This window comes from Aphelocoma coerulescens, chromosome 3 (genome assembly GCF_041296385.1).
Source record: "Aphelocoma coerulescens isolate FSJ_1873_10779 chromosome 3, UR_Acoe_1.0, whole genome shotgun sequence".
NCBI lineage: Eukaryota > Metazoa > Chordata > Aves > Passeriformes > Corvidae > Aphelocoma > Aphelocoma coerulescens.
In genome coordinates, this window is record NC_091016.1 from 82,787,711 (window position 1) to 82,815,033 (window position 27,323).

General features: G+C 33.3%; 1 protein-coding gene across 1 annotated transcript in view; it reads right to left on the minus strand.

The window, feature by feature from the left end:
• The window catches only part of GRIK2 (glutamate ionotropic receptor kainate type subunit 2), a 357,596-nt gene that overhangs the window by 206,178 nt on the left and 124,095 nt on the right, over window positions 1–27,323 (minus strand). The window contains exons 4-6 of the mRNA XM_069008590.1: window positions 15,152–15,333; window positions 11,672–11,725; window positions 8,709–8,882 (exon numbers count right to left, since the gene is read on the minus strand). Of these exons, the coding sequence (XP_068864691.1) occupies window positions 8,709–8,882; window positions 11,672–11,725; window positions 15,152–15,333 (410 nt within the window). The remainder of the gene's footprint in view (window positions 1–8,708; window positions 8,883–11,671; window positions 11,726–15,151; window positions 15,334–27,323) is intronic.

A 27,323-nucleotide genomic window follows, 5' to 3' on the forward strand; every position in this document is an offset into this window, starting at 1 on the left:
TAAAATTAATTTCAGAATGCATATACTAAGAAAAATATCTTCATAGTATCATAGAATTGGTTACATTGGAAAAACCTTTAATATCATTAATCATTAATCCATTAGTCCAATCATTAATCCAGCACTGCCAATTCCACCACTAAACCACGTCCCTAAGTGCAGCACTTACAAGTCTTTTAAATGCCTCCAGGGATGGTGTCTCCACCACTTCTCTAAGCAGGTTGTTCCACTGTTTGATCACCCTTTCTGGGAAGAAGTTGTTCCTAATATCCAATCTAAACCTCCCCTGAGATGACTTGAAGCCATTTCCTCTTGTTCTGTCACTTGCTACTTGGTAGAAGAGACCAACACCCACCTGTCTAAAATCTCCTTTCAGGCAGAGGTAGAGAGCAATAAGGTCTCCCCTGAGCCCCTTCCTCCAGGCTAAACAACTCCAGCTCCCTCATACACTCCTCATAAAATCTGTGCTCCGAACCCTTCACCAGCTTCATTGCCCTTCTTTAGGAACGTAATCTTTGACAGATTATGCTTACTTAATTGCAGTCCTCAGACTTTAAATTCTATACAGTGCAGGCACGGGCATATTTCCTGAGAAAAGGCACTCAAGTTCCTATTTCAAAAAACAACCTATGCTTCAGCTACTCTTCTACACTGTGTAGGAGATCCTGCAGATTGCACAAGCTCTGCCATTTCTCTACTTGCTGTTACACTGAGTTTCCTCTATTGCTTTGTAAAGATGTAGCAGCATGCAGATTTCTAACATGAAAGCATGATAAAAATAAATGGTAATCTTAGTATATTTATAAATATGTACATACATCCTCAAACCACACCTGGAAGACTTCAACTAAATCTTCCATAGGAGAGAAACTGCAATTTCTGCTAGATGCTATGCAGCACTTGGACATATCTTTCCTTTGGGATAGGATCATAGGTTTCTGCTCTATCCTGTCTCCTAAAATTGTAAAAGTTACTGTACACAGTACTCAAATATTTAATAATGCAATTAATTCCCAAAATAGCTGACAAATCATTTCTAAAACATCTTACAGCATGAAATCCTGCATAGTCCCTAAACTCATGAAATTAACTGTGCCTAGGGGAGATTCTCAGCTTGTAATGCAGTAATGAGTAATTGTTTAGTATTTCCTTTGAAGTACACATTTGTTGCTACACTGTTACTAAACACATCTCATCAGCAAATCCAGAAAATTCTTTTAGCTAAAGGCATAATTATAAAGCTGTCTACATAACAAGATATACTCTTTGAAGCTCTAAATCAGAATCCAAGACTCTATTTCTGTAACAAGTATTTCTTTTTATTTTTATTGATCTTTTCACCCTTGGGAACCTTAACAGCACCTTCTTCTCATCCAGTTCTCCTGTCCAGTCACAGTGCCTGATAGCAGTTACTAAATTATTATTTTAGTAGCTATTCCAAATATAACTGCTATTTCCATATTGTCATGTGCAGATAAGAGATTGCAGCTTCACAAATATCCTTTTACCATCAGGAAAACTAAATTACTAATTTATATCAAGTTATTCAACAGCTTGTACTGTGACTGAAAATACTGACATCAAGGATAAGCAAAGTCAGACAAGCTCCAGGAGTATGTTGAAAAAAAACCCTGAATTACACCATATTTTTTTTTCCTTCCTTCATGAGGTATGCAAAAAAAATTAATTTTGGAGAACACTTCTCAGAAACTATGAAATTTATGCAGAACAAAATTAGGTTAAAAAATATATTGAACTAAATGTGCAAAATAAAATAATGCTAATAGAGTATATTTCCATTTTTGAATCTCCCTTTTTGGATTTCTTGAGTCAGTAATTAAGAGCATCATTTTAACTCTATTTGGTTAAATTCTAATACCCACACTTATTACAGCTTCACTTTTTTTTTAAACTCACTCTTTTACTTGGCTCATGCTGTTTACCCAAACCTTGATTAAAATGGATTAGCAACACCTAGATTAAAATTATTGGGATTTGAGGGGGTGGGTTTATTTTGTTTGGTTTGGTTGGACCGGGGTTTTGTTTGGGGTTTTTTGTTGTTGATTTTTTGCTTGTTTGCTTGTTTTTAAGTAGAGCAAAGAACTTGGGAAATACATACTTATCTTTCAGAGCAAGAGTGCCCTCAGTATTATTAATGCTCAATTATCAGACATGGGAGTTATTTATCTCTTTCATGAAAAACATCATTAAGCCTTGGTTATATCATGATAAAAGAACTGAATCCCTTTTTTTAATTTTGGATTTTTATGTTTCAGACAATTCTTTCAACTTCAATTGTCATGGTTTCAGTGCGATTACTCTCTTAATCTTTTCCAATTTTTTATAATGCAAAAAAAAAGGCTACACTTTCCAACATTAGTAGCTTAACCAAGCTAGTTTAACATGATTCAAAAACCTTCACCAAAAATAAACCAGAGAAATATGTTGATTATTGTGCTCTTTCCCCAGATTACCTGTGGCCATTTAACATGGTCTTCATGTATTGGTCCAATTCCTTACAAGGTTCTAGGATTTTTAAACAGATCGATTTAAAGCAACTGGAAATACATCATTGTTGTCCATCTATACTCACTGTTTGACCATACATTTTTTATCAATTCTTTATCTTGACCTTGGATTCAACATAAGTTCTGAGAATATTAAATTAACATACCCACAGAGCTAAGAAAGTGAACATTCAGATAAATTAGATTTTACAAAACAGTCATAAGGTTTAGACATAGAGAGGTTGCTTACTGGAAGCTTTCTTACAATCAGGGGAAAAAGAGAACAAATATAATATATAAATATATCCCCCCAGTCTTTTGTGTGCAAATATGAAGAGCTAATTAGGGAAAAATATCTACACACTTAGAAATCCAACATTATTCTCTTTTTTATTTCTATTCTCAAATACCAAAGGAATTATAACTTCAGGATTTTTACCATATCTCTTAAAATGCCTAGTTTCAAAATTAATTTCCTAGGCAGCTCTGTGAGTAAATGCCTTTGTATAGTCCTTCAATTAAGGATAATTATGAAGGTATTAGAATCTCTCCTCATGATCTTTGCATCTTCTTTACAGTTACGTACTTAAAGAAAATATCATTAAATCTATTTTCGTTATCGGAGGAAGTCTGTACACCAGCTTTAAAAATTTCAAAACTTTATTAATAAAATTTCATCTCCCTTTTTTTTAAGCAAATGAAAATCCCATGCACAGAAATGAATCATAAATCCATTCTGCATATGCAAAAAATCTCTAGGATTTCCCCTACAGTATTTAATACCACTCTAAATTTCAGGGTTTTTTTCAATTATCATTTTCATTTACTGATAAACTAGTTAAAAAAAATAAAGGCAAAAAACTAAACAAGATAATTAGTAGTGAAAAGAGAAAGTGCTTGACTAACTAATGCTCCATTCTCCCAGACAGCACACAAAATGTATCAGCTGCAAACTGTGTTTTTTCTGGGGTAAATGCCTAAACACGGACCTTGGCTCTTGCATTCAAGAAGTACCACAGTGCTTCTCTGCACCTCCCATATATAGCTACTAAAGTGGGCATTAAAGAATAGAATCAATAGTCAGAATAGAAAAAAAACCCACATTCTTTTCTAGAGAAGACGAAAGCAGATAGCTGAATTAGATGATAGGCAAAAGCAATTAGTAAGGAAAACTTTACGTTATTTAAGCAGCAGGGCTTGTTAGGTCATCTTAATTATGCATGCTAAATTCTGACTTGAGGCACAGAAAACTGTGAAGATTAATAGTGGTAGGGTAAAAGAATTCTGAACTCATAACACTTTATTTATGCTCTATTTTGCTTGGTGTGAATCATGGTTGTCATATATAAATGTGAAAGTGTATGTGTGCTCCGGGTTTTGTGGGTTTTTTCCTCTTTTGATGTAATACTTGTACAGACTCAATAAGTGAAGTCTACCAAAGTAAAGTTTCTTTAATATAGTATGTTGCCCCTCTGCTTTCCAGATTTTTCTACTTATACAGTACAGATGACAATATTGTTAGAATTTAATAAAAATATTCAGTCATAATAATTATCATTTTTCCATTTTGCAGGAAAATTCAAAATTCATATTTTACTTCAGACTAAAATAAGGATGAACCTCTGCAAATCCAAACTTTTTAAGAAAAAAAAATAGCTGAAGTTTTAAAAATTATTTTTATTTCTTTATGGTCTGCTTGGGGTTTTTATTCACTCATACTGTAAGTTCAAGAAGATCAAGTTTCAAGAAGAAATCATAATGTGGCTGAGAAATAGTGTGTTTTTATTAATGCCAAGTCATTCTGTTCAAGTGGTTGCTAAGTACCAATCACTTTCAAATGTCAGAATTCAGTATAAAGTTGGTGAAAATAACAGTAATGAGTATATCGTCTATCAGAGAATAGTTTAAAGAGCTTCAATCTATTTAGAAGTTGTTTAGAAATGTGATAGTACAATGTTCAAATGCTAACAACCCATCTTGTCTGGAGTTTAACTTTTATAAAGTGCTTTTTGAACTGCTAACAAGTAAGAACATGTGGTGACAAGCAGGGAAATGCATGAATGAATGAATGGATGTTTGTCCATTTGATTTTTGCAGAGTAGCCATTTTGGATTTTATTTGGAAATATGTAAGAAGCCAAATTTTAAAAAAACTCATATGTATTGCTGAATTAAGTCAGGAAGTGCAGAATCAAGTCAGAATGAATTAAAAAGTTTGTCCTAGTCTAAAAAAAAAAAAAAAACCAAGGGACTTCGATTTAAAATGGGCAAAAATGAATCCTTTGTTTCCTTTGGACTTTTTCACCCAAGTAACAAGAAGAAACAAGATGATGATACATAGACACTGAAATGTTGGATACAGTTAATTCTACTAGCAAGAGAGATAAAGTATTGCAACAGTTTGATCTTTGACTCTTCTTTTCTTCTGCAATTTTCTAAAGGCATGGTTTATTACCTGTGGTAAAATTATAATTGAAAAATTCCTGTACTTTTATTATAAGAAATAAAAGCCATGGCATGTCCCAGTTTCATGTGATATTTACTTTTTTAAGTACTGTATTTTTTTTCTGATCACTTAGAATATGGTGATACAAAAAACAATGATCAAAGTAAATACTAGACTGCTGAGAATACTTAAAATAAAAAGGACCATTAGAAATTTAAGAAATAAATATAACAATTTCAGTAACTTAGTAAGCTATACCTAGTGTGCATGTGCATATCTGCACAAGTGTGTGATAGTTAAAAAGATACAAATATACTTGAATAGCAACACATTTAGATTATTTTTTCTATGTGAGGAGGACAAGTATCATTTTGATTATTCTCAGAGATTAGGAAATATGAAAGAACCACCAAAAGTATAAATTAGATCTATTAGTATGTGAATGATGATAGAAAAATCTCTTCAATAAGAGTAGACCAGCAAGACTTCCTCAGAACTTGTATGTATCATATTAAAAGAATATTCACATTTTTCATTTTGTTTAGAAATTAGTTTAGACTTTAATAGAAAACATTTCTTATAAATCATTTCTCATAAACAAGCATACCTTTTACCTCAGGAAAACTGTGTAAAGTGTGTATAGTCTGACACAACACAGCAAGTGACTTCCAACATTTCTACAGATTTTCTGCAGTCATGGAAAAAGCCAGTTGTACTGTAGTTACTCTGCTAAATCATAGAATGCATTTACTTTCTTTGTTATACACATAAGTTCTTTCTCCAAAGTCCCTACAAAGAAATACTTCAGAAATCCTAAGAGGAGAATGAAATGTGATTGAAAATTTGATTTTGATCACTTTTCCTCTCAGATGTGCTAAACCATCACCCTTTTCAGAGCTGTGCTGAGGCACAGCCTAGAAACAAAGGAAAAACTATCATAACTGAACTCAACAGGATTCACACTTGAAAATTTGACTTGGAACATTATAAGGGGATGAGATGGAATTTTATAACAACTTTTTATTATATCGGGATACTAAAGGTAAGATAATTAAGAGGAAAATTGTATTCTAGTTAGAGAGTTATACAAGCCTACAGAAAAGACCTTGAAACAGCCATTAAGATTGGGAACTCTATGCATCATAAATAAGGAAAAGCAATGTCAGAGTTATATTGATAGTTCAAACTGTCATAAGGGTAAATCAATATGGTGAAAAAGCGAAGGGTAGAAGTACCTTACACATACACGAACACCACAGGAGCTTAAAAACCTTGAAATCCTTAACTGTCTGGTTTTATGGTTTTACACCCCCAGAAAATATTTAGTCTTCACCGAGGTCTCTAAATGTTTTATACAAGCCTCAGGTTTTTATTTGGCATGAGTTTCAGGTGTTTTAAAGTGTGATTAAATGCCATTTAGCTATGTGGTTCAAGCTGAATGTATTCCCATTAAGCAGTCTTTTTGCTAATTTTTTTCTGATTAAGCTGTAGCCATTATCAACCAGTGAAAATAAAACATATTTCCAGTCCAGCCCATATCAGTTAGAGTATTCCATAGCAGCAATATCTGGGAAGAGTCTTTGATTCCCAAGTCCATTTCTGACTTTAAATATAAGTGAACAACAGTGACATGAAAGTCAAATTTTACACACTTAACTGATTTTACAACTTCACTGGTAATAAGTCAGTAAAGTGGCTTATTTTATTCTGAGCACAGAAAGAATATTGTGCAATGGCATCATGATGTGACTTTCACACCTTCCAAATGCACACGCTGTGGATGGTTTTTCTGTATCTAAGGCCAGATAAAAAGAACTCTGTAATCTCGTAATGCTTGCCAAGATTGCCCTTTAAATATAGTTTAAATATTATCTGCATCTCTCAGGTATTTAAAACCCAGGTAATCAGAGAACATTTACATGCTTAATCAACAAAAAGAATGAATAGAAAATATTCATCCCAGTCTGTATGAACACTTGGTTCCACTTAGAGCATAGAGGGCTCTTAAAGGTCCAGAAGAGAAGCCACTGTGTTTTTCATGCACTTCTTAATACTTTTCTATCCTGAGGCAAACTAATGGTGTGAAGTATTATTCTTACACAGTCATATACTAGCAATTATAGGTTTCTGCCTCACATCAGAAGCTTTTCTGAGAAAAGCACTTTCTTTACAGCACCACAGGAGATGAAAAACATGCACTGGGCCCACAGAACTTTATTCCAATATTTATTATTCCATTATTTTTTCACCATGGCCCTAAGTTCTCATAAAGTATCTATCAGTAATGATCTTTGTAAATATCCAAAGGTTTGAGATCAGTTACGTCTTTGATCAATACATAAAATATACAACTACAATGAACGAGAAGAAGTGATGAAAATTTTAAATTCAAAAAGGAAAAAATAAAAAAAAGAAAGCATTAATGAAAACAAGGAAGCATGAAACAATGACTTACAGTAATAAGTAGCAGCTATATATAAACCAGATATATGCTTCACACAATTTTCAGATTTTCGGGGGTTCATTTGCTTGTTTGAAATTATTTAGAAATATGAACAATATAACTTTTAAACTACTGTATGATGGAATCTGTAAAGTGCAGTGCAAGGAAATTAGTAAACAAAATTTAAGATGTTTCAAGTTATCACGTTCAAGACATTATATACAGTAAGTATATAAAAAAATGTTTCTCTCTAAAAAGTGTAATTTTCCAGAAAAAAATTAACTTGTTAAAATATTTATTGTAGTTTAGTACCTAATATCTTTAAGATCCTTAAACCTTATCAGTAGAAAAAGACTGTTGATTAGCTGTGTCACGTGGAATAATTAACACAATCTGATAGATTACTAAAATTCCTGTCTTCAAGAAATAGAATTTGCTATTTTTCAAATGGAAGATGAAAAGCCTAAAGAAAACCAACAAAAAAAAAAAAAACAACAACAAAAACAAACAAACAAAAAATCCCCAAAAAAATAAAAAACAAAGCCAAACAAAACCCAACTCCTTAAATTGCTAAGGGTCCAAAGTGGAAAATCTTCCAACTTTTGAAGACTAAATCAGACCTAATGTAGGATGTTTTTTAAAATAGATCCCTTCTTGACATTAAAATTCCATATTTAATTCCAACTAATGAACAGAAACTCACCAAAACCTAGCAATGGAAGTTTATATGCAGGAATATAATTGTGATTTTTATGAACTGAAGTGAGGCCAAAGAATAATGGGAATGGAAGGAAAAAGTAAAAATAAACAACCAGGTTAATTAATCAGATTAATCTGAAGGCACAGAAAGTGGAAAAGATAGTGATAAGGCGCTGTTTATAATATTAATAAAATATTTTAAAACAGGATTTTTGTAAAAATTTAAAAGTACACATTATTAACGATTGAATTGTAAATGAAAAAGACAAAAAAGACAGAGAAAGAGATAATTGTCATTAGCTTGATTTTTGTCCCATAAAAAATTTTCAACAGCAAATTAGGGAAATACGCACTAGGTGATTTTGACATTTAGAATATGGCATTATAATTTGAAAAAAAATGCAGTATGCATAATTTTGAAAAAAAGTCAATATAATCATGTATTCAATCTGAAAAATATTAACAGAAATATCACAGTTACTCTCTGACTCATGTTTACAATAATATTTGGTTACATACCTCTAAATACTTTTAGTAACAAACAAAAAGCTAAATTTTCTTTTAGCTTCACAAACATATCAAAAAAAAAAGGAACCAAATAGTGGTATTCATACCGTCATAAATCCATCCAGCAAACCTGAATCAGGCTTCGGGGGTGCTTGCAAGCGCTCCATAGACCACTTCTCAATGATAGATGACACCTGGGTGTTTTCCGTGTTTAGAATTCTGAATCCAGTCATATTAACACCACTGTACCGATAGGGTTCCACATCCAAGGCAAACAGGTCCTGAAAAAATTACCACTGTATAAATTCTGTAATACACTACAATTGCTATTTCAATTGCTGGACCATCTCCCCAGATGAAAGCATGGTAATTTTTCAGTGCTGTTTATGCTAGGAAGTGTGTTCTGCTTGTCTGGGGGCCTCTGTCTGTGAGCAAGCAGCTTGGCTGCCCTTATAGTGGGAGTAATCTGATTCTCAGTGGAAGAACAGACTTTCAGGAAATGTTAGTCCAATTACAGAACTGTATTACTACTAGGTAGGCTAAAATACTACACTAAGCTTAAATATTATTGTTAATTGTTAAATATTAATATTAATTGCTAGTTCTTGAACTTAGAAGAAATCAAACAGATATGAAATAGTAAAATAAACTGAACAAGAGTTTCCTTGCACTTTCCCTCCCAGTAAAACTTAAACATGTTAATCTTAGGAGGGTAAATTGGTGGAGGGGAGTGGGTGGGGAGTGGGGGTGGTGGTGAGCAGAGACAAGGGAAAATGTACAAGGCTTTAAATTTAATCAAATTTTGGCTCAAGAAAATAAATTCAAGGGTGTCCTAGTGCTTTGATCAAATCCTAAGAAGCAATGTAGAAACAGTACTTGACATCAGGAAACTCAGGTCTAAGATCAAGTCTTGAATATGGAGAAAAGAAAGATGTAATCAAGGTTATAGATAATATATTATTTCCCTATAACCTAGTTTATTGAACATAGAAGTCTTCCCCATAATTCATATCTAGTCATTAATCTAATTTTTAATTTAATTTTTGTTGTCAGGTAGTGTTAGCTGTAATGCTTGCCTGAATCCATTTTGTTTATTGGCTATAGCTGAAGAAGATTAAATATTGTGCTATGGAAAACCAGAATATAACACCCATTGTTAACATCACTAAGCCAACAAAAATATCAGCCAGTTATCAATCACTACTCATTTTTAATTCTGTAGCTAGCAATTATGATATAATTTCCCATACATAATATTTAAGATATTAAGTTGTGTCGAAATTCATTTAAAATAACCTAATTCACATCCTCTTTGCGAAGAAATAAAACATTTTATTGCAAATGAAATGTTAGACAGAACTAGAACTAAGTTACATCTTTCTCTTTAAAAAATTCTCTGTTTTCACTGTACAAGAAGTCAGAACCTCGAATGCAATTTTTTAACCCAAACACATTCATGTTTACACTGGAATGTAATAAATATACACAATATTATTATGCATATATCACAAATGGACACAGGTCAGTGTATTAATGAGCTAGTGCATTAGATCCTGAATCAATCAAGAGGATATTACACAGAAGACTGTTGCAAACACTGTGACTGGAAAATTTATTTGACAGCACTTTCGCCATGTCAGGTAAGAAGCAATTAATATATCAAAACAGCTAAATTCTGATGCAAGTTCCAGAGCTACATTGCAAAATCAAAATCTATCATATGTTTGTGCACAGTAAATTATCTCTTTATAGTTTCAAGTCAATATAAAACTCTTGTCTTCATAGAAAATCTAATGTTCTAATAAGTAAATGACAGAAAAATCTGTTTTTTAAATAGAGCTTTAAGAGTGCAAATTCAATGCCAATGGACAGCATAGCCCTCAAAGGAACAATTTTCATCAATAGGAAAATAAAAATCTTAGAAATAAAAAAAAAACTTTGAAAAATTTATAATCTATTTTTATGGAGGGAAATCTATTTAGTGAGGGAAATTCTATTGCATGCAATCCTAAATCTATAAGTGATAGAACAATGTACCCTTCTAAAATAAGACAGGTATTTTTGCAGGGTTGGCCTTCGAACTTCACAAATTATTTTCCTTTCTATTCAACTAGCTATTTCATGTTAATACTTTCCATGAACTTCTGTTTTGTGGCTTGGAAGAGGACTCCCACCCTACCACAAAGGAGTCATTTTCATAAGAACTTAAATATCAATGTGACTTTAAACATGGGTCATTTCAAGCATGGTTTTGCCAAGGCACATCTGTCTCATGTTTTTCTCATACTTTTATTTTAAGAAACATAATGAACTGCAATCTAATTAGACAAAATTGAATGCAAATTCAAGACAGAGAAATGTACACAACTCTAGAGACTCCATAGTCTCTAGAATAGTAATTTGCCAACTTTTAAACTGCTTTTTAGTTAGGTTGTGGTAAGCAGGAAAAAGGTCTTCATGTATGTTTGTTACGTTTTGTAAGAGCATTCACATTTTAAATGTTCGTTTATTGCAAGTGATAGATCCAAGAATGATCAAATTCCTTCTAAGTTACATTTACAGTGGACACCAAAGAATATTGCATAATTCATGCGCCTAAAAAGCTCATGTGAATTGTTAAGTAAAATGCTGCTAAGATTCACACCAAATTATTCATGAATCATATGATAGAGAAGAAATACCTTGTAAAATGTTGGGTTAAAAATATGGAATATATGAGTAAATTTTAAAATGTCATAATCTTCACATACAAATAGCTAAAAGATAAAAAGAACAAAATGCATAAAATAAACAATGCATTAGGAATTATACACTTATCCTTCCTTGACAGTTAAAAACTGCAGTGCTACAGTCAGATGCTTTTTCAGGTCTACCAGTTTCCAGGGCACACTATTGAACAATAATTAAACCATCCTGATGAGATTTCACTGAAAGTAAGAAGACTCAGCAAAGAAAACATCTTGCATTCACACCCCATTCCAGAAAGAACTTTTCCACTTTCTTGAGTAATAAAATTAGGAAAGTAACATCTTTGTTTTATGTCATCACTATGTTTTAACAAGCCACTTACCAGTGTGGTAAAGATATAGTGATAGTATTCTGTCATCATCCCCATAGCTAAAGCCTTGAAAAAATAAACAAAAGATTAATGTTTCTGAGGCCACATAATACATTTTTACCACACTTACATTGCAAATGAAACGCTGCAAAAGAACACTACTAAGATGAGACTATAGGGTTGGAATTATACTAAAATTAGGTCAAGCAAGTCATTTCTTAGCAGCTAGAGAAGATTACTGACTATTAAAGGAATTTATGAACCAGATCTTCTGATAGAAAGAATATTATTAGACTGTTTAGTGCAGTAAATGTGAAAGAGGCTTGTATTTTTACATACTAATGGATACATTAAGTTACAACACAAAATTTGAGTCGACAATATTTTCATTCATTATTGAACCCTTCCCTTAAAATGAATTACCTATTTTTTTTTTTCTATTTTGATGAACAATGCCATGCATTTAAAAGAAGGATCCAAGCTATATTATACATGTGCACACTTTTCCAACCATGGAAGAAAATTATCTTGAGTCAAATTTTGAACAGCAAGATAGATACCACTTAAATAAAATTTAAGAACAAATAGTCATAGAATTACTTTATAAATTCAGGTATCTATCCAGTACCTTCTTCACGCTTGCTAACTATGTAGTACCAAGCAGTTTTTGATAAATTGTGCATTTTAAAAATTCATGCATTCCTCTCAACTGCATAAAAACTAATATTTGTAGATAAAAGCTATGTCTCATCATGTTTATTCATGAAGGGCATTTTCTCCTGAAAAGCATGTATCTTCATGCTCTGCACAAAAGCTGCCTTAGTATTTCTTCCTTTCCAGGAATTATCAAAGGAATTCTTTGCTAAGTTGCTACCAGATGGACTTCCATAAAGACACTGAAGGCCACAATTACACTACTGGGACAATACCAGAATTTGTATTAAAAAGAATTGTCAGCGTTCTGAAGACTATGGGAGACTTTTTACTTGTGACATTGCCTAAAAACTGATTAAATGAATAGTCTTTATGATCCTTTCCAAAGGAAAAAAATCTAAAACTAATCCAAATGACAGTTGCAGATCAGATTTTATAATATTTTAAACAAGATTTTGAAAGAAAACACATTGCTTTTCCAAAGAATGCCTATACTTGTGTATTTAGAATTCCACAATAGTACTTAGAACTATAGTGTTCCAGTAGCAGTTAAATTCTCTTAAACACAGGAAAACCACATTCCTATGAGAAATATTACAACTTCATTAGGAACTTTACAACTACCAACATTCTTAGCTTTTAGGAGAACTTTTTTTTAATAAAACCAAAGTATCTTCCTCCATATATGTAACACATTTGCAGTCACCTATATCATAACTGCTTCTAATCAAGTCTTTCATACTCCAAAGGATCCCTACACAACATCCTACGCATGTTCCTTATTCTGCTATGCGATGATGCTGCCTCTTTTCCAGGTCTTCCTTCTTTCACTTTCTCACTTCTCTAAAGATCTCACTTCTTTTTCCTCTTCAAACATTGTAATTTCTCTGTTCTCATTATTACAGTGCTTCCTTAACCTTTTAAATTATGTATGTGTTCCCTGGTTGCCTGGTGATGCAGATACAGTGAGATTTGCCTTAATTTAACTATGCTTGTCTGATTAATGGGATTTTTTTTTTACTTTTCATTATGTATTTTTGGCCAGCAAAGAGTAGTTGCCATTTCACTAGGCTCTCAAGGTACTTTGTTTTTTCTATTTTCAACTTGTGTTGTATTCCATCACCTTCACTGTTAATCTTTCCAATCATCCTCTCAAGCTGAAACTCCTTGTCATGTGTCCCCAGATTCGTCCCTCCCTTACTAGGAAAAAAAGTGGATCAGGTAATAATTCAGAAATAGATATATAAAGATTTTTTTTCAATAATCACTTATAAACACTATATTTGGAATATTAACACTAAATAATAAATATATTCTCAAAACCCCTTGTGTCAATTTTGACAGCAAGTGCTCACATTCAGCTTCAGAACCACAAATTTTAGGCATATTTAAAGAATTGCAGTATAGGACCTGAATGAAAAAGTAAAAATCTACAGAATCTGTATAAAGATCTAAACACTCATGAAAGAATTTTTTCTGTATCTTCCCTCTGTAATCTTTAGGATAAGCAGCGTACTTTGACAGAACAGTTTACAGTTTGATTTAAAGAGCCTGAGTCCTCACTCTTGGGTCCTGGGACATGATGAAAGATACAATGCTTTTAATTTTGTTCCCATTTCCCTCTATTCATACATTTTTCACAATGTTGTATACTGTGAAATAAAAATTCCTTTTCACCTAAAAAGTACTAGGTACTGTATAAGTAATGTATCTCGATGGAGTAATTGTTAGTATTGCATCTTAATATTGCCATCAACACATTTTCCATCTGCATTGTTTACATTTAAAATATTTAAAATAATTAAATGTACATTTAATGATTTGGGCTGAAGAACTAGAATAACTAGGCTTATGTTTAGAAAAAAACACCAGCAGAGGTTTAAAATTACTAGGAATTAATAAAAGTTTTTCAATCAATGAACAATAAAGAAAAGAAATTATATTTTACATATAGGTTAACTAGCAATTTTAATTGTACCCGCAATAATATCCATAAGTACCTCTAATGAGATGTATATTTCCAACTCTTAAATACATTTTGCTTCCAATTTAGACTCTACAGTTTTCCAGAAAGCATAATATAAACGTGAATTAAAGCCACTAAAAGCTATGCATTAGAAGTGTAGAACACTGTTTCAGTTTAGGTATTCTCCCTATCCTCTTTATTGGAAGTCATAGCTTAATTAAAAAACTATGGGGAAGATGGTCTCTGAGCCAGTTAAGTATTTGGAATTCAGCTGTCTCTCACCTACTCATCTTACTTGCACACAATATTTTAAAGCATCTACCCAAATGTACTTGGGTGTTTTGTAGTTCCAAAATTAGTGCAAAGAGAATATGGCTCTGATAGGGATATCAATTCTGTCCTCTCAATGGAAGACATTAATAGTCTCTATTGGTAACATATTATTCAGATATCACTACCTGATTAGGAATACACCTCTTGGAGGCCTCAAATAAAAATAAATATATAAATAAATATATACATACATGCATACAGATTTGATATGTAAAATAACACTAAGCAAGCATTTAAAACCATGCTTAAAGCATCAATTTTCCAAAGTAATAGTTCTTCATAGTTGAAAGAATAATATTCCTTCATGTTCCTCCTGAACATAAATTGATTAATCTGTTTCTTTATAAAAACATAATTAAAGCACCTACGATTTGTGTCACCAATAAAATTACCTCTGAAAGCCTTGACTGATTTTCAGTTAGGCCTCAATAAAACTGACATACAATTTCCCTGCTTGTTAAATACCATTAGGTCTGGATAATACTTTTATTTATTAGGGATGAAAAAGATTAAGCCATCTAAAGCAAAATGAGGATTACCTGTTTCAAGATGCCTGCTGCCATTTCATGGCTGCAGTCAAAGATTACATGGAATTCTTTGCCTCTTTTCATCTCCTTTAGCAATGGCTTTGCATCTTTTGTGTCAGCTGGTAACTGACGGATTTTTAGTCTTAGGTTGTACCTTGATGGAGCCTTGATGAGCTCTTGTAATCGAATGAGACCTTAAAGAAAACAGGAGTCAGGAGAAAAGAAAATTATCAAAACAAGAACCTGAACTGCTAGCAGGAGAACATACTGTCAGCATTCAAAGTTTCCTGATTTTTTTTCCCTTCTCAGTTGGTTGGAACTGATACACAAAAATGTTATAAAAAAGAAAAATTAAGTATCTGTACTCCCGACATGTTATCACAAGTCTCTTTTCCCTTAATATTAATGGACAGTTAGCAGCCTCAGTTAGGATTACCTTAAGACAGACAAATCTTCCTCCAGCATTATCATGCAGCTATGACATTCCTCTTTGTAGAACATATTACTCTAATTCAATTAAAGCCATATCCCAGACTAATATTGTTTAATCAGACTAGCCAGTCTCTGAACTAATAAATTAAGTTTACATACAAAATTTTGAATAATTTCAGCACTGTAGAACGTTCTCATGTGAATGTGTTCTCATATTTCTATACTGAACCACTTTTCAAGAACAACAAGAGACAAAAGCAGCTCTACACTACTCGGCAAGTTTTGGAATCAAAACCACTCCAGAACAAAACTTACTATGTTTGTGGAAGTGACTTTGAAATTAATTTGATTGTATAAAACATTACAGTGATTCCTGATCAAGTTTTCTGTACAAGTACTGAGTATTTTTAATACACCAAGTCTTAAAGGGAAGACTGATTGTTCTTTCTTGACTGCAAACTGTTCTTTCAAAGCATTGTTTACTCAAAAGGGCAGAGTCCCTAATATGCATGTTTTATTCATATTTTCAGCTGTTACACCAATCACCTTTGTTACACTTTTGGAGGTGGGATGGACTATTAAGCTGTCAAGGAACTTTGAGATGGGATGGAAAGGGGAGAAGTGATGCTGCTTTTCTCTCTGTAGCAAGCTTAAGTTACAAAATTTTAGTAAATGAATGTAAGAAACTACAAATTGACAGGTCCCTTGATCTATCCCCATTGCTTGCACCAATAAAATACAGTTTTGGTCTTTTACTGTTGGTCCAATATTTGTTACAGAATGACAAGAAGTGTTTTCTTGCCTACAGGAGTTTTTGAAGTAAATATCCTCCAATACCCTAATAATTAAACATTTAGTTTAATTAGTCTGAGAATCACAGAATATTCTAAGTTGGAAGGAACCCACAAGGACCATCAAGTCCAGCTCTTAACTGAATGGCCCACAGGGATTGAACTCACAGCCTTGGTATTATTAGCTCTGTACTCTAACCAACTGAGATAACCTCAAGAAACAGTAGTGGCCGGAATCCAAGAATTCCAAAACTTCCAGGCTTTGTTCTGTTCCAGAGCATTACCCAAGAACATCAGTACCCTAACAGCAGTCCTAACTGGGCTGTTCAAGAATTTAAAAAAAAAAAGTTGTAATCTTCATAAATCTTATCATTATTGGACTAGCTCAGAGAATCCCACCAAAAGTCGAAATAGAAGATTTACAGATGCAGGAACTAATACTGGAGCAATTAAGGGCTGACAAGGAGAATACTATTACAGTGTCTGCCTTCTGTATTACCTATGTATCTGATAGAGAAGGGACAAGCAATAAACAAAGTACCACATTGGAAGGCAGTAAAAAAGATAGAAAGGCACCAAAACAACCTGAGTGTGAGGATATGGGGAAGAAAACCTATGAATGCACATCTCTTCAGTGCACTGACTGGACCTCAGTGCTGGGACAGTACAGATGAGCAGGCAAGTATATGAAGAAGTATTTATGCCTTCAATAACTGTCCATAACAAATAGTAACCAATGAGATTTCTCAAAATATATTTTAAGATAAATTAAATCTGAGAAATAGGCAAATTCCAGGGGTTTCAAAGCTATGTTTCTTCTCCTGTCTTCATCAATGTGAAATAAAAAGCAAACTTAAACTTTTAATGTGTAGTCTTGTTCATAGTTTCTACGTGTAGCAGAATATTTAATTTTACTAATAGTTACAGTGAGCACATACTTCCATTTTTAAAATTTTAACATATATATTTCACCATGTTTCCAGCCACCAGCATTTGTAAAGTTCAGATGGATTATGACAGAGAACAAAATATGTTCCAGTCTACTAAATTACTCACTTCAGTAGTCCGCTTGGCCACCCGCTATAAGGAATAAAATTTTACTGGCATATGTTCAACCTCTTCCAGCTTGCTGGGCTCTCAACAGGATGACTTTGGAAAACAAAACCCCCTCACTTGCAAGGGACTGAAGACATGCCACTCTGTGGAGAGTGCATGGTGTGGGGTGCTACTGTGAAGGTGTGTCACAGGTGGCAAGTACCACGGCCACAGTTACCCCTCAGCTCCTTGCTGAAGAGATACACCTCACAGAACAAAAGAAAATCAGGCAATGCTGGGCATACCTTACTCTGGTACTTTTTATTTCTTTGGTAAAGTGTTGAGAAGCAGGATTTCCTCATTCAGGCATTAGTGGGAACGGAGAGCAAGTAAAGGCTTTCCAGTTCTGGATCACACTTCAAAAGCTGGCTCTTTTAAATACTAATTAAAGGCTAGAAGTTTCCTTCTACACTGTATCTACCCTTTGGGATGTAGAATTTGTTTTAAAAAGTGTGCAAAACAATAGATTAGTTTCACTGGAAAGTAAAGCCCACCAAAATAATTTCCTGAAGAAAAATGGCATAATTCATCTAAAATCAAACAAGCAAACAAAAACACTACCATATACAAACAAAAACTTTTCTAGATTAAATATTGAACAGGGGGTCATTATTTGTAACCAAATTAAAAATTAAGCACTGGAAAGATATAACCTAAAAGAGCAAGGTCCTATATACAAACTGCATCACTTGGGTTCATCTATGGACAATAAAAGCTTCCCAGCTTCTGGTTGTCACTGATCTTCCCTTACCCTGAACACCCTAACATCCTGGCTTCTGCAAGAGTAGTTTCTGCAGTAGCAATGGGCAAAAAAAGTTCCAGGGGAACAAAATATTGCACAGTTGAGAAGTAACCACGTGATCCACATATGATATAAATTCTTCCACTATCCTTTAATAACAATCTGTTTGAAATTCAATATTTCACTGCTATCAGACATCATATGTTAAAGGCTTTTTACAGTAAAACTAAAGCCTTGGAGTAACATAAAACGATGTCTACCTTATTTAGTCTCTTTAACAGATAGTCCTGAATACATCAGGTGAAGTCAGAAAAATTAAGTGTTTGCTTTCATTTTTAAATGTTACCAAAATTTGTTCTATTTTTTCACTTCCTCCATTTGGATGATTGAGATTCCTAAGACTCAAAGAAGATTGCTGGTTCCTGCTGTGTGTAGTTTGTCTGTGGGACTCAATTTCTACCCTCCTATCCTCTGTACATATTGGTGAGGGCCAGAGTAGTTTTAGGTCAAACAAACATATTTCTGCATTAACTAAGATTTTTGAGCTACTGTTAATACCAAAGTTTCATTGCTGTTGTCTGACATTAGAGGAAATGTCATAACAAGTTGGTTATGCAGGATAAATGTAACAAGCTGTCATGTACTGAGAAATAAAAGTTTCTGAATCAGAAAGGGACAGTTTCAAAAGGACACATATATAGCTTATCAGAGGAAGAGGTATCAGAGCCTGCAATGAAGGGAGGAATATAATTCAAGAACTGCAAGGACTATGAAGCTAAGGATAAGTCCTTTCTTCACCATGATTTTGAGGAGAATTAGAATTTTTTTTAATTGAATACTTGTCTAGAATAATTTTTAAATGATTGATTTAAAATATAATATGAATTGCAGGCCTCAGATGAAAAGGTGACTTGTTATTTTATTACGATTTACAAGACCCCAGTGTAATGCAAAAAAAAAACCAACAAAAAACTCCCAAAGCAAACAGAATACAACCATTTGCATGTATAAGCTCCTAAAAAAAATATATTTTACAACAGTATAGAAATAATAGCTGCATTTTGGGAATGTACTTCCTGCATTTTCTTTCACCAGGGACACCTTTTTCCTGTCCCTTTAAACTCTCAATTCCTTCTTTTAGCAGCCACTGTGATAGAGCCCTACCTCTGAATGGCTGGGAAGAGTGCGGTGTGAGTAACTCTTTTCAGAAGCTGCCATCAATTCATCTTTAAGGAGAATCCTGAAGGAGCAGTTTGTGAGCTCTCCAGCTGGCATCTTCCTCCAAAGAGATCAATCACATTACCTCCTCGACATGTTCAACTTCAACCAGTCCAGGAAGCAAGAGACTCAAGTTTGTTTTAAAACCTGTCTCCAGCCCAGCAGTCTTGCAGGCCATTGCTACGCCACCTGGCCTGCTCATCAAACTATTTATCATTTCCATTAATGCTGCCTTTGTGCTGCACAGGAAGAATGCAAGCAAATGCCCTTTGCAATAGGCTGAACACATGAACCTTTTTCTGTACGAAAACACTAATGCTCTTTAAAAGGCTACTCCTTATCTTCACAACATCAAAAATTTCAAAAACTAATAATATACTGCTTTGCAGAGCCACCAGAGAATAGCCTCTCTATTTTTAGCAAGTTGTTTCTTCTCACACCTCTCTGTATTCTTCTCCTTCCCTGACAGCCCCCTGCCCAGTTTTTTTGGTTATGTCTCAGAAAAATCTCATTGTGTATTGGGCTTTGAAAGGGGTATGGGTAGAAGGGAGGAGAACACTGGTTTATTGGCATTGACAGAATGTTTCGCATCAACTGGAACAATTCATTGCTGCAAAATAACTCACAGAGATTACCCATGAACTCTAAAGCTTAGTTTTATCATTCTCACCTAAAAGAAAAACCCCTCTAGTGAAAGGATTAGAAAGAAATTGGACTAGCTAGCAGGGGTTCTCAAACTGTGTTCTTTGTGCTGTTATATCTAATACAGCAACACCATTAAGAAAAGCACTGAGAAAATAGAGACAAAGGATAAAGACAGCTTGATTAACCTTTCATATTTATTAATATTAAGCTTTTTTACTACATTAAAATCATTTCACTTAATTCCAGCAGTGTAAACCATCCTTAAAATGATCATCAGTTATATTTAATCCCGTTAAAATACAGTAGCAATGGTATCTTTAATGGAAAAAGTTCTAAGATATGTAGTCCAGAAAAAAGAATTGTCTCCTCACTGCAAACATAATTAATGCAGCTCCTTGTTAGTAGCTTTAGAGTCCGACATTTTAGCAGAATTTTTCAACTTTGTAGGTGAAAGATTGGAAAGCAATCACAATAGTATCTGTGTATGCATGTATATATTTTACAAATATTAATGCATCAAAGTCTAATGCCATCTGCAACTTGCAATATTTAAAATGTACTATGATTAGTGGCAATGACATGAAGAAGAGTTCAAAGATATCTACTATTATGTTGACTTATTTTTCTGTCAAACTTGACTTCTACAAGGGAAACGATAGTACAGTAACAGTAAAAAGAAGGATATGTGTCTGGTAAATGACTTCAAAAGAATTTTTGCCAAAGAAAATTCTATTTAACAAGCCCTTTGTCAAAAATATAGCTATTCTGCTTCAATTGTCTTTAGATAAAAATTTAAAAATTAGATTCATGAGGTAAGCCAATACACAAGAGTCACCCATGATAATAGTAGTATTTGCTCAAATGACTTCTGGAGGTGTATTTGTACAACATAATTTCCTTCTGGGGGAAAAAATGCAGATGCATAAATGGTGCACAATGTCAAACTACTTATATCTATGTACTTATCTCCTTATCAAACCATACAGTAGTGACTACTCCCCAAACTCTTCCTCTGAGATACAGAAGAACTACTGTTTATAAATCAGAACAACCTTAGGCTATATTGACATGTTCTGTCACATCCTAAAGAATTCATTCCAAGTTCCACATTTACCATATGTGGTCTTTTGGCTATACAAACACATTTAAAGAGTTTACACTGCAGTAGTTTGTGCTTTAGAAAAATCTAATTTGATCATCAAGTTGGGATTTTTGAGGAGCGGGGCAGGAAAGGGTGGGGGGTTCAGGTAATATAGTTCTTTTGAGCATATCACTAACCAAAAAGTTTTAGTCACCCTGAAAAGACAGTTCTGGACCACTGAGTATGAGAGGAAAAATAAAATTTACATTATTTCCTACTGAAAATATTTTCAAAAACTATCTCTTGGATGGCAGCCATGCCAGTAATCAGAGAAAATGTTTCAGTCCAGGTAGTTTTCTTCTTACGTTTGTTTTCCCAGACTGTGAAATAGAATAGAATCATAGAAGCATTCGGTTTGGAAAAGACCTCCAAGATCATAGAGCCCAGCCTTTGACCAAACACTACCATGCCAACTAAACCATAGCACTAAGTGCCAAGTCCAGTCCCTTCCTTGAAAACTTCCAGGAATGATGACTCTACCACCTCCCTGGGCAGCCTGTTCCAATTCTTAATATCCGAGAAAAATACTTCCTTCTAAAACGAACAAAAAAACAGACAGAACTATATTTTTAATTAGACACGTGTGTGCAGGTATGCATATGCACTTGAAATACAAACCTCATTATTGTGAAAGACTTAAAAGTGCCTAGACTAGGCCAGAAAAAAACAAACAAACATAAAAAAACCTCAAACCCTGATGCCCCTTCTTTTGGACTTAAAAAAATATAATTTTTAAACAATTACTTAGTACAGAAAAGCAGAAGTGTTTAAAACTATATTCATGACATATTGAAGTTGCAGTTACTTAAATGCCATATATAGAAGACACTACCTTTAGGGTTAAAAAAAAAAAAATTCACTGAACAAGAAAATCATGGATCCAGGTTTAACTCCATAGACAGTCAAGATTTTTATTTTGATACTGTGCATATCACTTAATTTTTCTGTTTATTGGGTCTTAGCATCAGAAATTTAAATCCATTGTACTGCTGTTTCAGCATAACCAGCTGTAACTGAAGAGCAAGGCAATAAACAGCTTTATTGTTTTCCTTAAATATGCTAAGCAAGCACATCAGAGCATGGGTGTGAACATTTTTCTTTTATAGTTGTAAATAGCCAATCCCAATTTACCTTATTTCCAGTAACAATTCTTTTCTAATAAAGGCTTTGCAGTACTGCAGTGGAAAAAAGCCCTCTACCTCATCCAACACAGTTCCACAAGAGAGAATCAATGTGCTACTAAAGTTCAGAGAAGGCCTTCAGTTCATGGAACAGTTTTGATCTTGAAGATCACCATACCAAGATGAAGAAAACTTTTTTTCATGCCACCTAAGTACTTATCAGATAAAGCATACGGCAGTTAGAAAAAAATAAAAATAAAAACTCAGAGTCCTGTCCATCCTTTCCTCACCTTTGCATCTAACATGTGAAAATGTAAGAAAAAAACATAATTGAAGGAAATGCTGAAAGTTAAGACAACATTATGCCTAATTAAAATATTAGATTTGCCATGGTTTTCTGGTCTCCAGCTACATTTGACATTTATATATGTCAAATGCCCTATTATGATATGCCTAATTTGAAATGTTGTTATTCTGTTTTTTAAACATGTTTTTTTGAACATTTTCATAAAATTTTATCATTAATTCAGTATTATGATGGTGACAGGAATAAGAATTAACAGTCCTGGGCATTTCAAAATAATTATCATAATTGTATGAAATATGATCTCTCAAGTGCCTGATCTATGAGCAGCGCAGTTTAATGAGGGTGAAGAGGGGGAAAAAAGGGCTATACTACAGTCAAAGGATAAAAGATTTTGTCAAAGATGTCAGAATCAATGATAAAAGATGCTCTAGAACAAGTTAGCAATTCCTAGACATACCACAGAAGTATTACTAGTGTATCAAACTATACAAAGCTAAATAAAAAACCCCTGTCTACTATAAATCAAAATTGACTTAGCTTGAAAAAACACATAAATTAACAAACTCAGATGAAATTTCCACTACCTTAGCACATTTATTCTTGGAAACAAATGCAGTTATATTTTTGCTTTAAAAAAAAAAAAAAAAAAAAAAAAGAATTTCTAAGAGTGCAAGAGAAAAGATAACTCTATAATTGAAGCTGAAATGAATTAAGACAGCAATATTTGAACTGAGTGACTGAAGAGCAAGTCACAAAGGGACTGACATCGCAAGTGTATTTCACAGTGCTCCCTCAACCAGAGGACAAAACATGTAATGCTGAAATAGGAGTAAAAGTGTACTTAAGTTTGGATAAATCTTAAATGTATGCCCCATACAAGATGTGAAACTGATCTTTTCTCAGTTTTTCACTTAGCTGAGTAAAAAAAACTCCTCTTTTCATTTTTCACTTAGTTTTCCTCTCACATATTTCTGTATTTGGACATAATAAAAAAGTTTTCAGTCTTCATGAAAGAAACATTTATTTTGATCATATGTTCCCAAGGCAACTTTTTGTAAGATTTAAATTTTTAAGTTTATTTAAACCCACAAAAGCAAAACAATTTAAAGCACTATTTTGAATATGTTCATTGCTATAACTTATGGAAATATTACCTGCGCTTCTGTTCCTTAGGCTTATAGAAAAATACTATAAAGTACGTTACAGATCTTTAAAATTTATTTATTTTAAACCCATAGTTGTGTTTTTGTAATACTGAGTCTTGTTGCAGTAAGTACAAATTCAATTACTGGCCAAAATATGGGTGAGGGCTGTAGTACATGTTTTCCTGAAAGATAGGATAGAATCATGCATTTTGTTAACTTGATAACATTTATTTTACTTTTCAAAAAATTAATGAAAATCTGTATAGAATTATTCTGAAAGAACAATTACAGGTCCATTTACCAAAAAAGAATAACAGAATTTAACTCTTTCTCTTCAGAAAACTAGCTAAAATAATTATTAGCATTCAAACTGCATAAAGACTAAAAGTGCTTGAAAGTAAAATTTTGACTTCATAACATCCTCCACACTGCTGACATATTCATATAGCACTAGAAAAATATTTCTGAACTTTATTGAATAAATGGTGCAATAATTGTCTTAGTAAAGGACTACACCAACCAGCTACATCCAAATACCACAAACAGGTTTAGCATAGAACTACTAATTGTATTTTCACTTGAAACTACTGTGCACAGCACTTGAAACACTCTGTATTTAAAAGACACTATGGAATGTGTAATCAGCCAGGATAATATATCTTCATTGTCCAAATTATTAGTGCTATTAATTATGATAAGTTCATCAAATTTGAATTTATTAAAAAAAGCTTAAAAATCTATTGTCTTCAATAAAAATATTTAATAAAAGTGTTACAAATGCTGTAACCTCTCTGAACTGGTGACTGAAAAGATGTGGAACAGAACTACATGCCATTCCAGCTTATATGCATGGGAAGCTTCAAGTCCTTTTTTTCTCATCAGCAAATATAACCCTCCTTTAGATACTTGTTCCATCAATTCCACCAAAGCAACACAGAATAATTGCCAATTGATCATGCACGAATTAGAAATGAGCAAGCATAGTTTCATTTAACATTCTGTGCTAATACCACCCCACTCTCTATCTTTGATACGATTTATGTACAAATTCATTTATTTACAGAAAAAGTACCCACCTAGCCCTTCGTAAGCAACAAGTACTGTGAATTCTGCATCTGCTTTAAAGAACCAGAATGAGTGCTAGCTAAAACTGCACAAGTCAAAACAGTATAAATATACAAAAGTACACACAGATGCAGTTTTCATCTATACAAAATATAAATATAAATCCAGTTTGAGGAATCACTGTCAGTGGAGTAACTTAATATTCATTTATAATGTTTCTGCACATTTGATAGAGACGTTAGTCAGCACCAGTGGTAGGCAATAGTCCTGATACAGACTTTGAAGGTCACCCTTACCTGTCTTTCTGTTCTGTCTAGGAAAAGCGGTTTGAAAACATTGATGTTGAAAAAAATTAAAGAACAAAGAAAAATAATAGTAAAAAACCCAACACCACCCAGAAGAAACACCAACTAACCACCAAACTCAGGAAGTGGATTTTCCATAGCCTTTCAAGGACACCTGTTATTTTTTTCTGTCCTAAATGTTCCTAGCTGAATCCTTTCTGCTACAGTTTTAAAAAGATGTCTAACTATTCTCTAACATAAAGGATAGTTTATTTGTTTCCTTTCACAGGACGTTTTTGTCCACTTCCCCTAAAGTAACACTCTTATAGTCTTCTCCTCCCACGTAATATTTTCCTTAACCTCTGATCTCAAGAACCCTCATCTTTGCAAAGAGCAATGTAATCAAATGTGATACTTTTTTTTATGCAGATGAAATTTTAATTACCTGGGAATTTCTTACACATGAAATTCCAGGTCAGAAGCATTCAAAGCTATGCTTTCTTTCTCATAATGCCATTGTTGTCTTACCCACACTGTGACCAAGTCTTACGCTTGAGAGAGACCTATTAAAAATTTTAACACAAATTATATTTTCTAGAGTATTGTAACTTCTGAGAGTGCCACCTGCATATGTAATTTATATACTCTTCATACCAGAAAATGAACCTTGCAAGTCTATATTCTCAGTAAGATGTAACCAATCTATTTACGTTTATTCCTCTTTATTTGCATCCATTTGACAACACTTGCATAAAGTACTTATTGCCCTAATTTGCATATATGAAGGTCAACTTGAACAGTTTGGCTTTCTTAACTCAATATGTATCTCATCAACTGATTGTTTTCCTTGCCCACAAGGCACACTGACCTGGCAGAGGAGGAAGTTTTACATTATCTGCTCTTGATAAAAGAAACCTCTCATTTTGCTCAAAACACTTAGAGACATTTTTAGTGCTTACAAGTAAACAAGGTTTTTTTTTCCCCAGGAACGGAAGTTCAGCTAACTGGTGTATTTAAAAAAACAACAACAACCAAAAAAAAAAAAAAAAAACAAAGCAACAACAAAAAAAAAAACCCTCCCAAAAAAAACCTGCAAAACCAAACCAAAGTAAACAATACAAAGCAAAACAAAAAACAAAACCAACAATAACAAAAACAAACCAAAACAAACAGAACAAAACCCAACAAACAAATTCATACTACAACTTACAACTTCATTCTACCCAATTTTAAGCAGGTTCCAAGTTAGGAAGGAAGTTATTTGGAGTAGGTGGATGATTTAGATGTTAATTAAACATAAGGAACCAGGATAAGTGTACTTCAAATTCTGGACAAATATCAAAGTTGGGATGAACCTGAGCTTGCCTACCTTACCCAAACTCCTTGAACTTTGTCTACCATCCATATGTTCTCAAAAGGTAATTATTAAAAGACTGAAGATCACTTCATTTTAAAGTTTTTCAAAAGTCTCTTGTTCCAATAATTTGAAAACTTAAGTCCCTTGATAATTGTTGCTTCTTTTTAACCAAGTTTGGTATTATTTACTCTTCATTTCAGAATCCAACTAATTCTGTTGGAAGAAATTACAGTTTTAACATTATTCACTTAATCATCATAGAATCATAGAATACTCTCAGCTGGAAGGGACCCACAATGATCATTGAAGTCCAACTCCTGCCCCTACACAGGACAACCCTAAGAGTCTCACAGCTTTCTTGAATTCTATTTAGTACATTTTGCTGCTTTGCACTTTCCTAATAATAAACCATTATTTTTCATTCCCAAGCATTGACTCACTATGAGAAATACCACAAGAACTTCTCATACATGTGCATTCAGAATTTTCAGTATTAAAATGTCAATATACATTATAACCTCTTTCTAAGACTGTTGTAAGAGCTATGTCCTTCTGTATTTCCTTTCCCAGTAAACACCTAGTTTGACATATTTGTTGCTAGTAAAACACTGTCTTTGGCTAATTTTGTTAGATAATCCTAGAAGGAAGGGAAACAAAAGACTCTTCTGTTTATTTTTAACAGCTTAGTGATTGTTTCAAATCTTGGTCCACAGCAATGCAAATCACAACAATAATACTCTTTTGTGATTTCGTTCCTCTGCACCCAGCAGATGTCTCCTACTGTACTGTGGACTGAGCACCCCAGATTATTTTTAAGAAATCTCACTTTATTTCTGCCTGT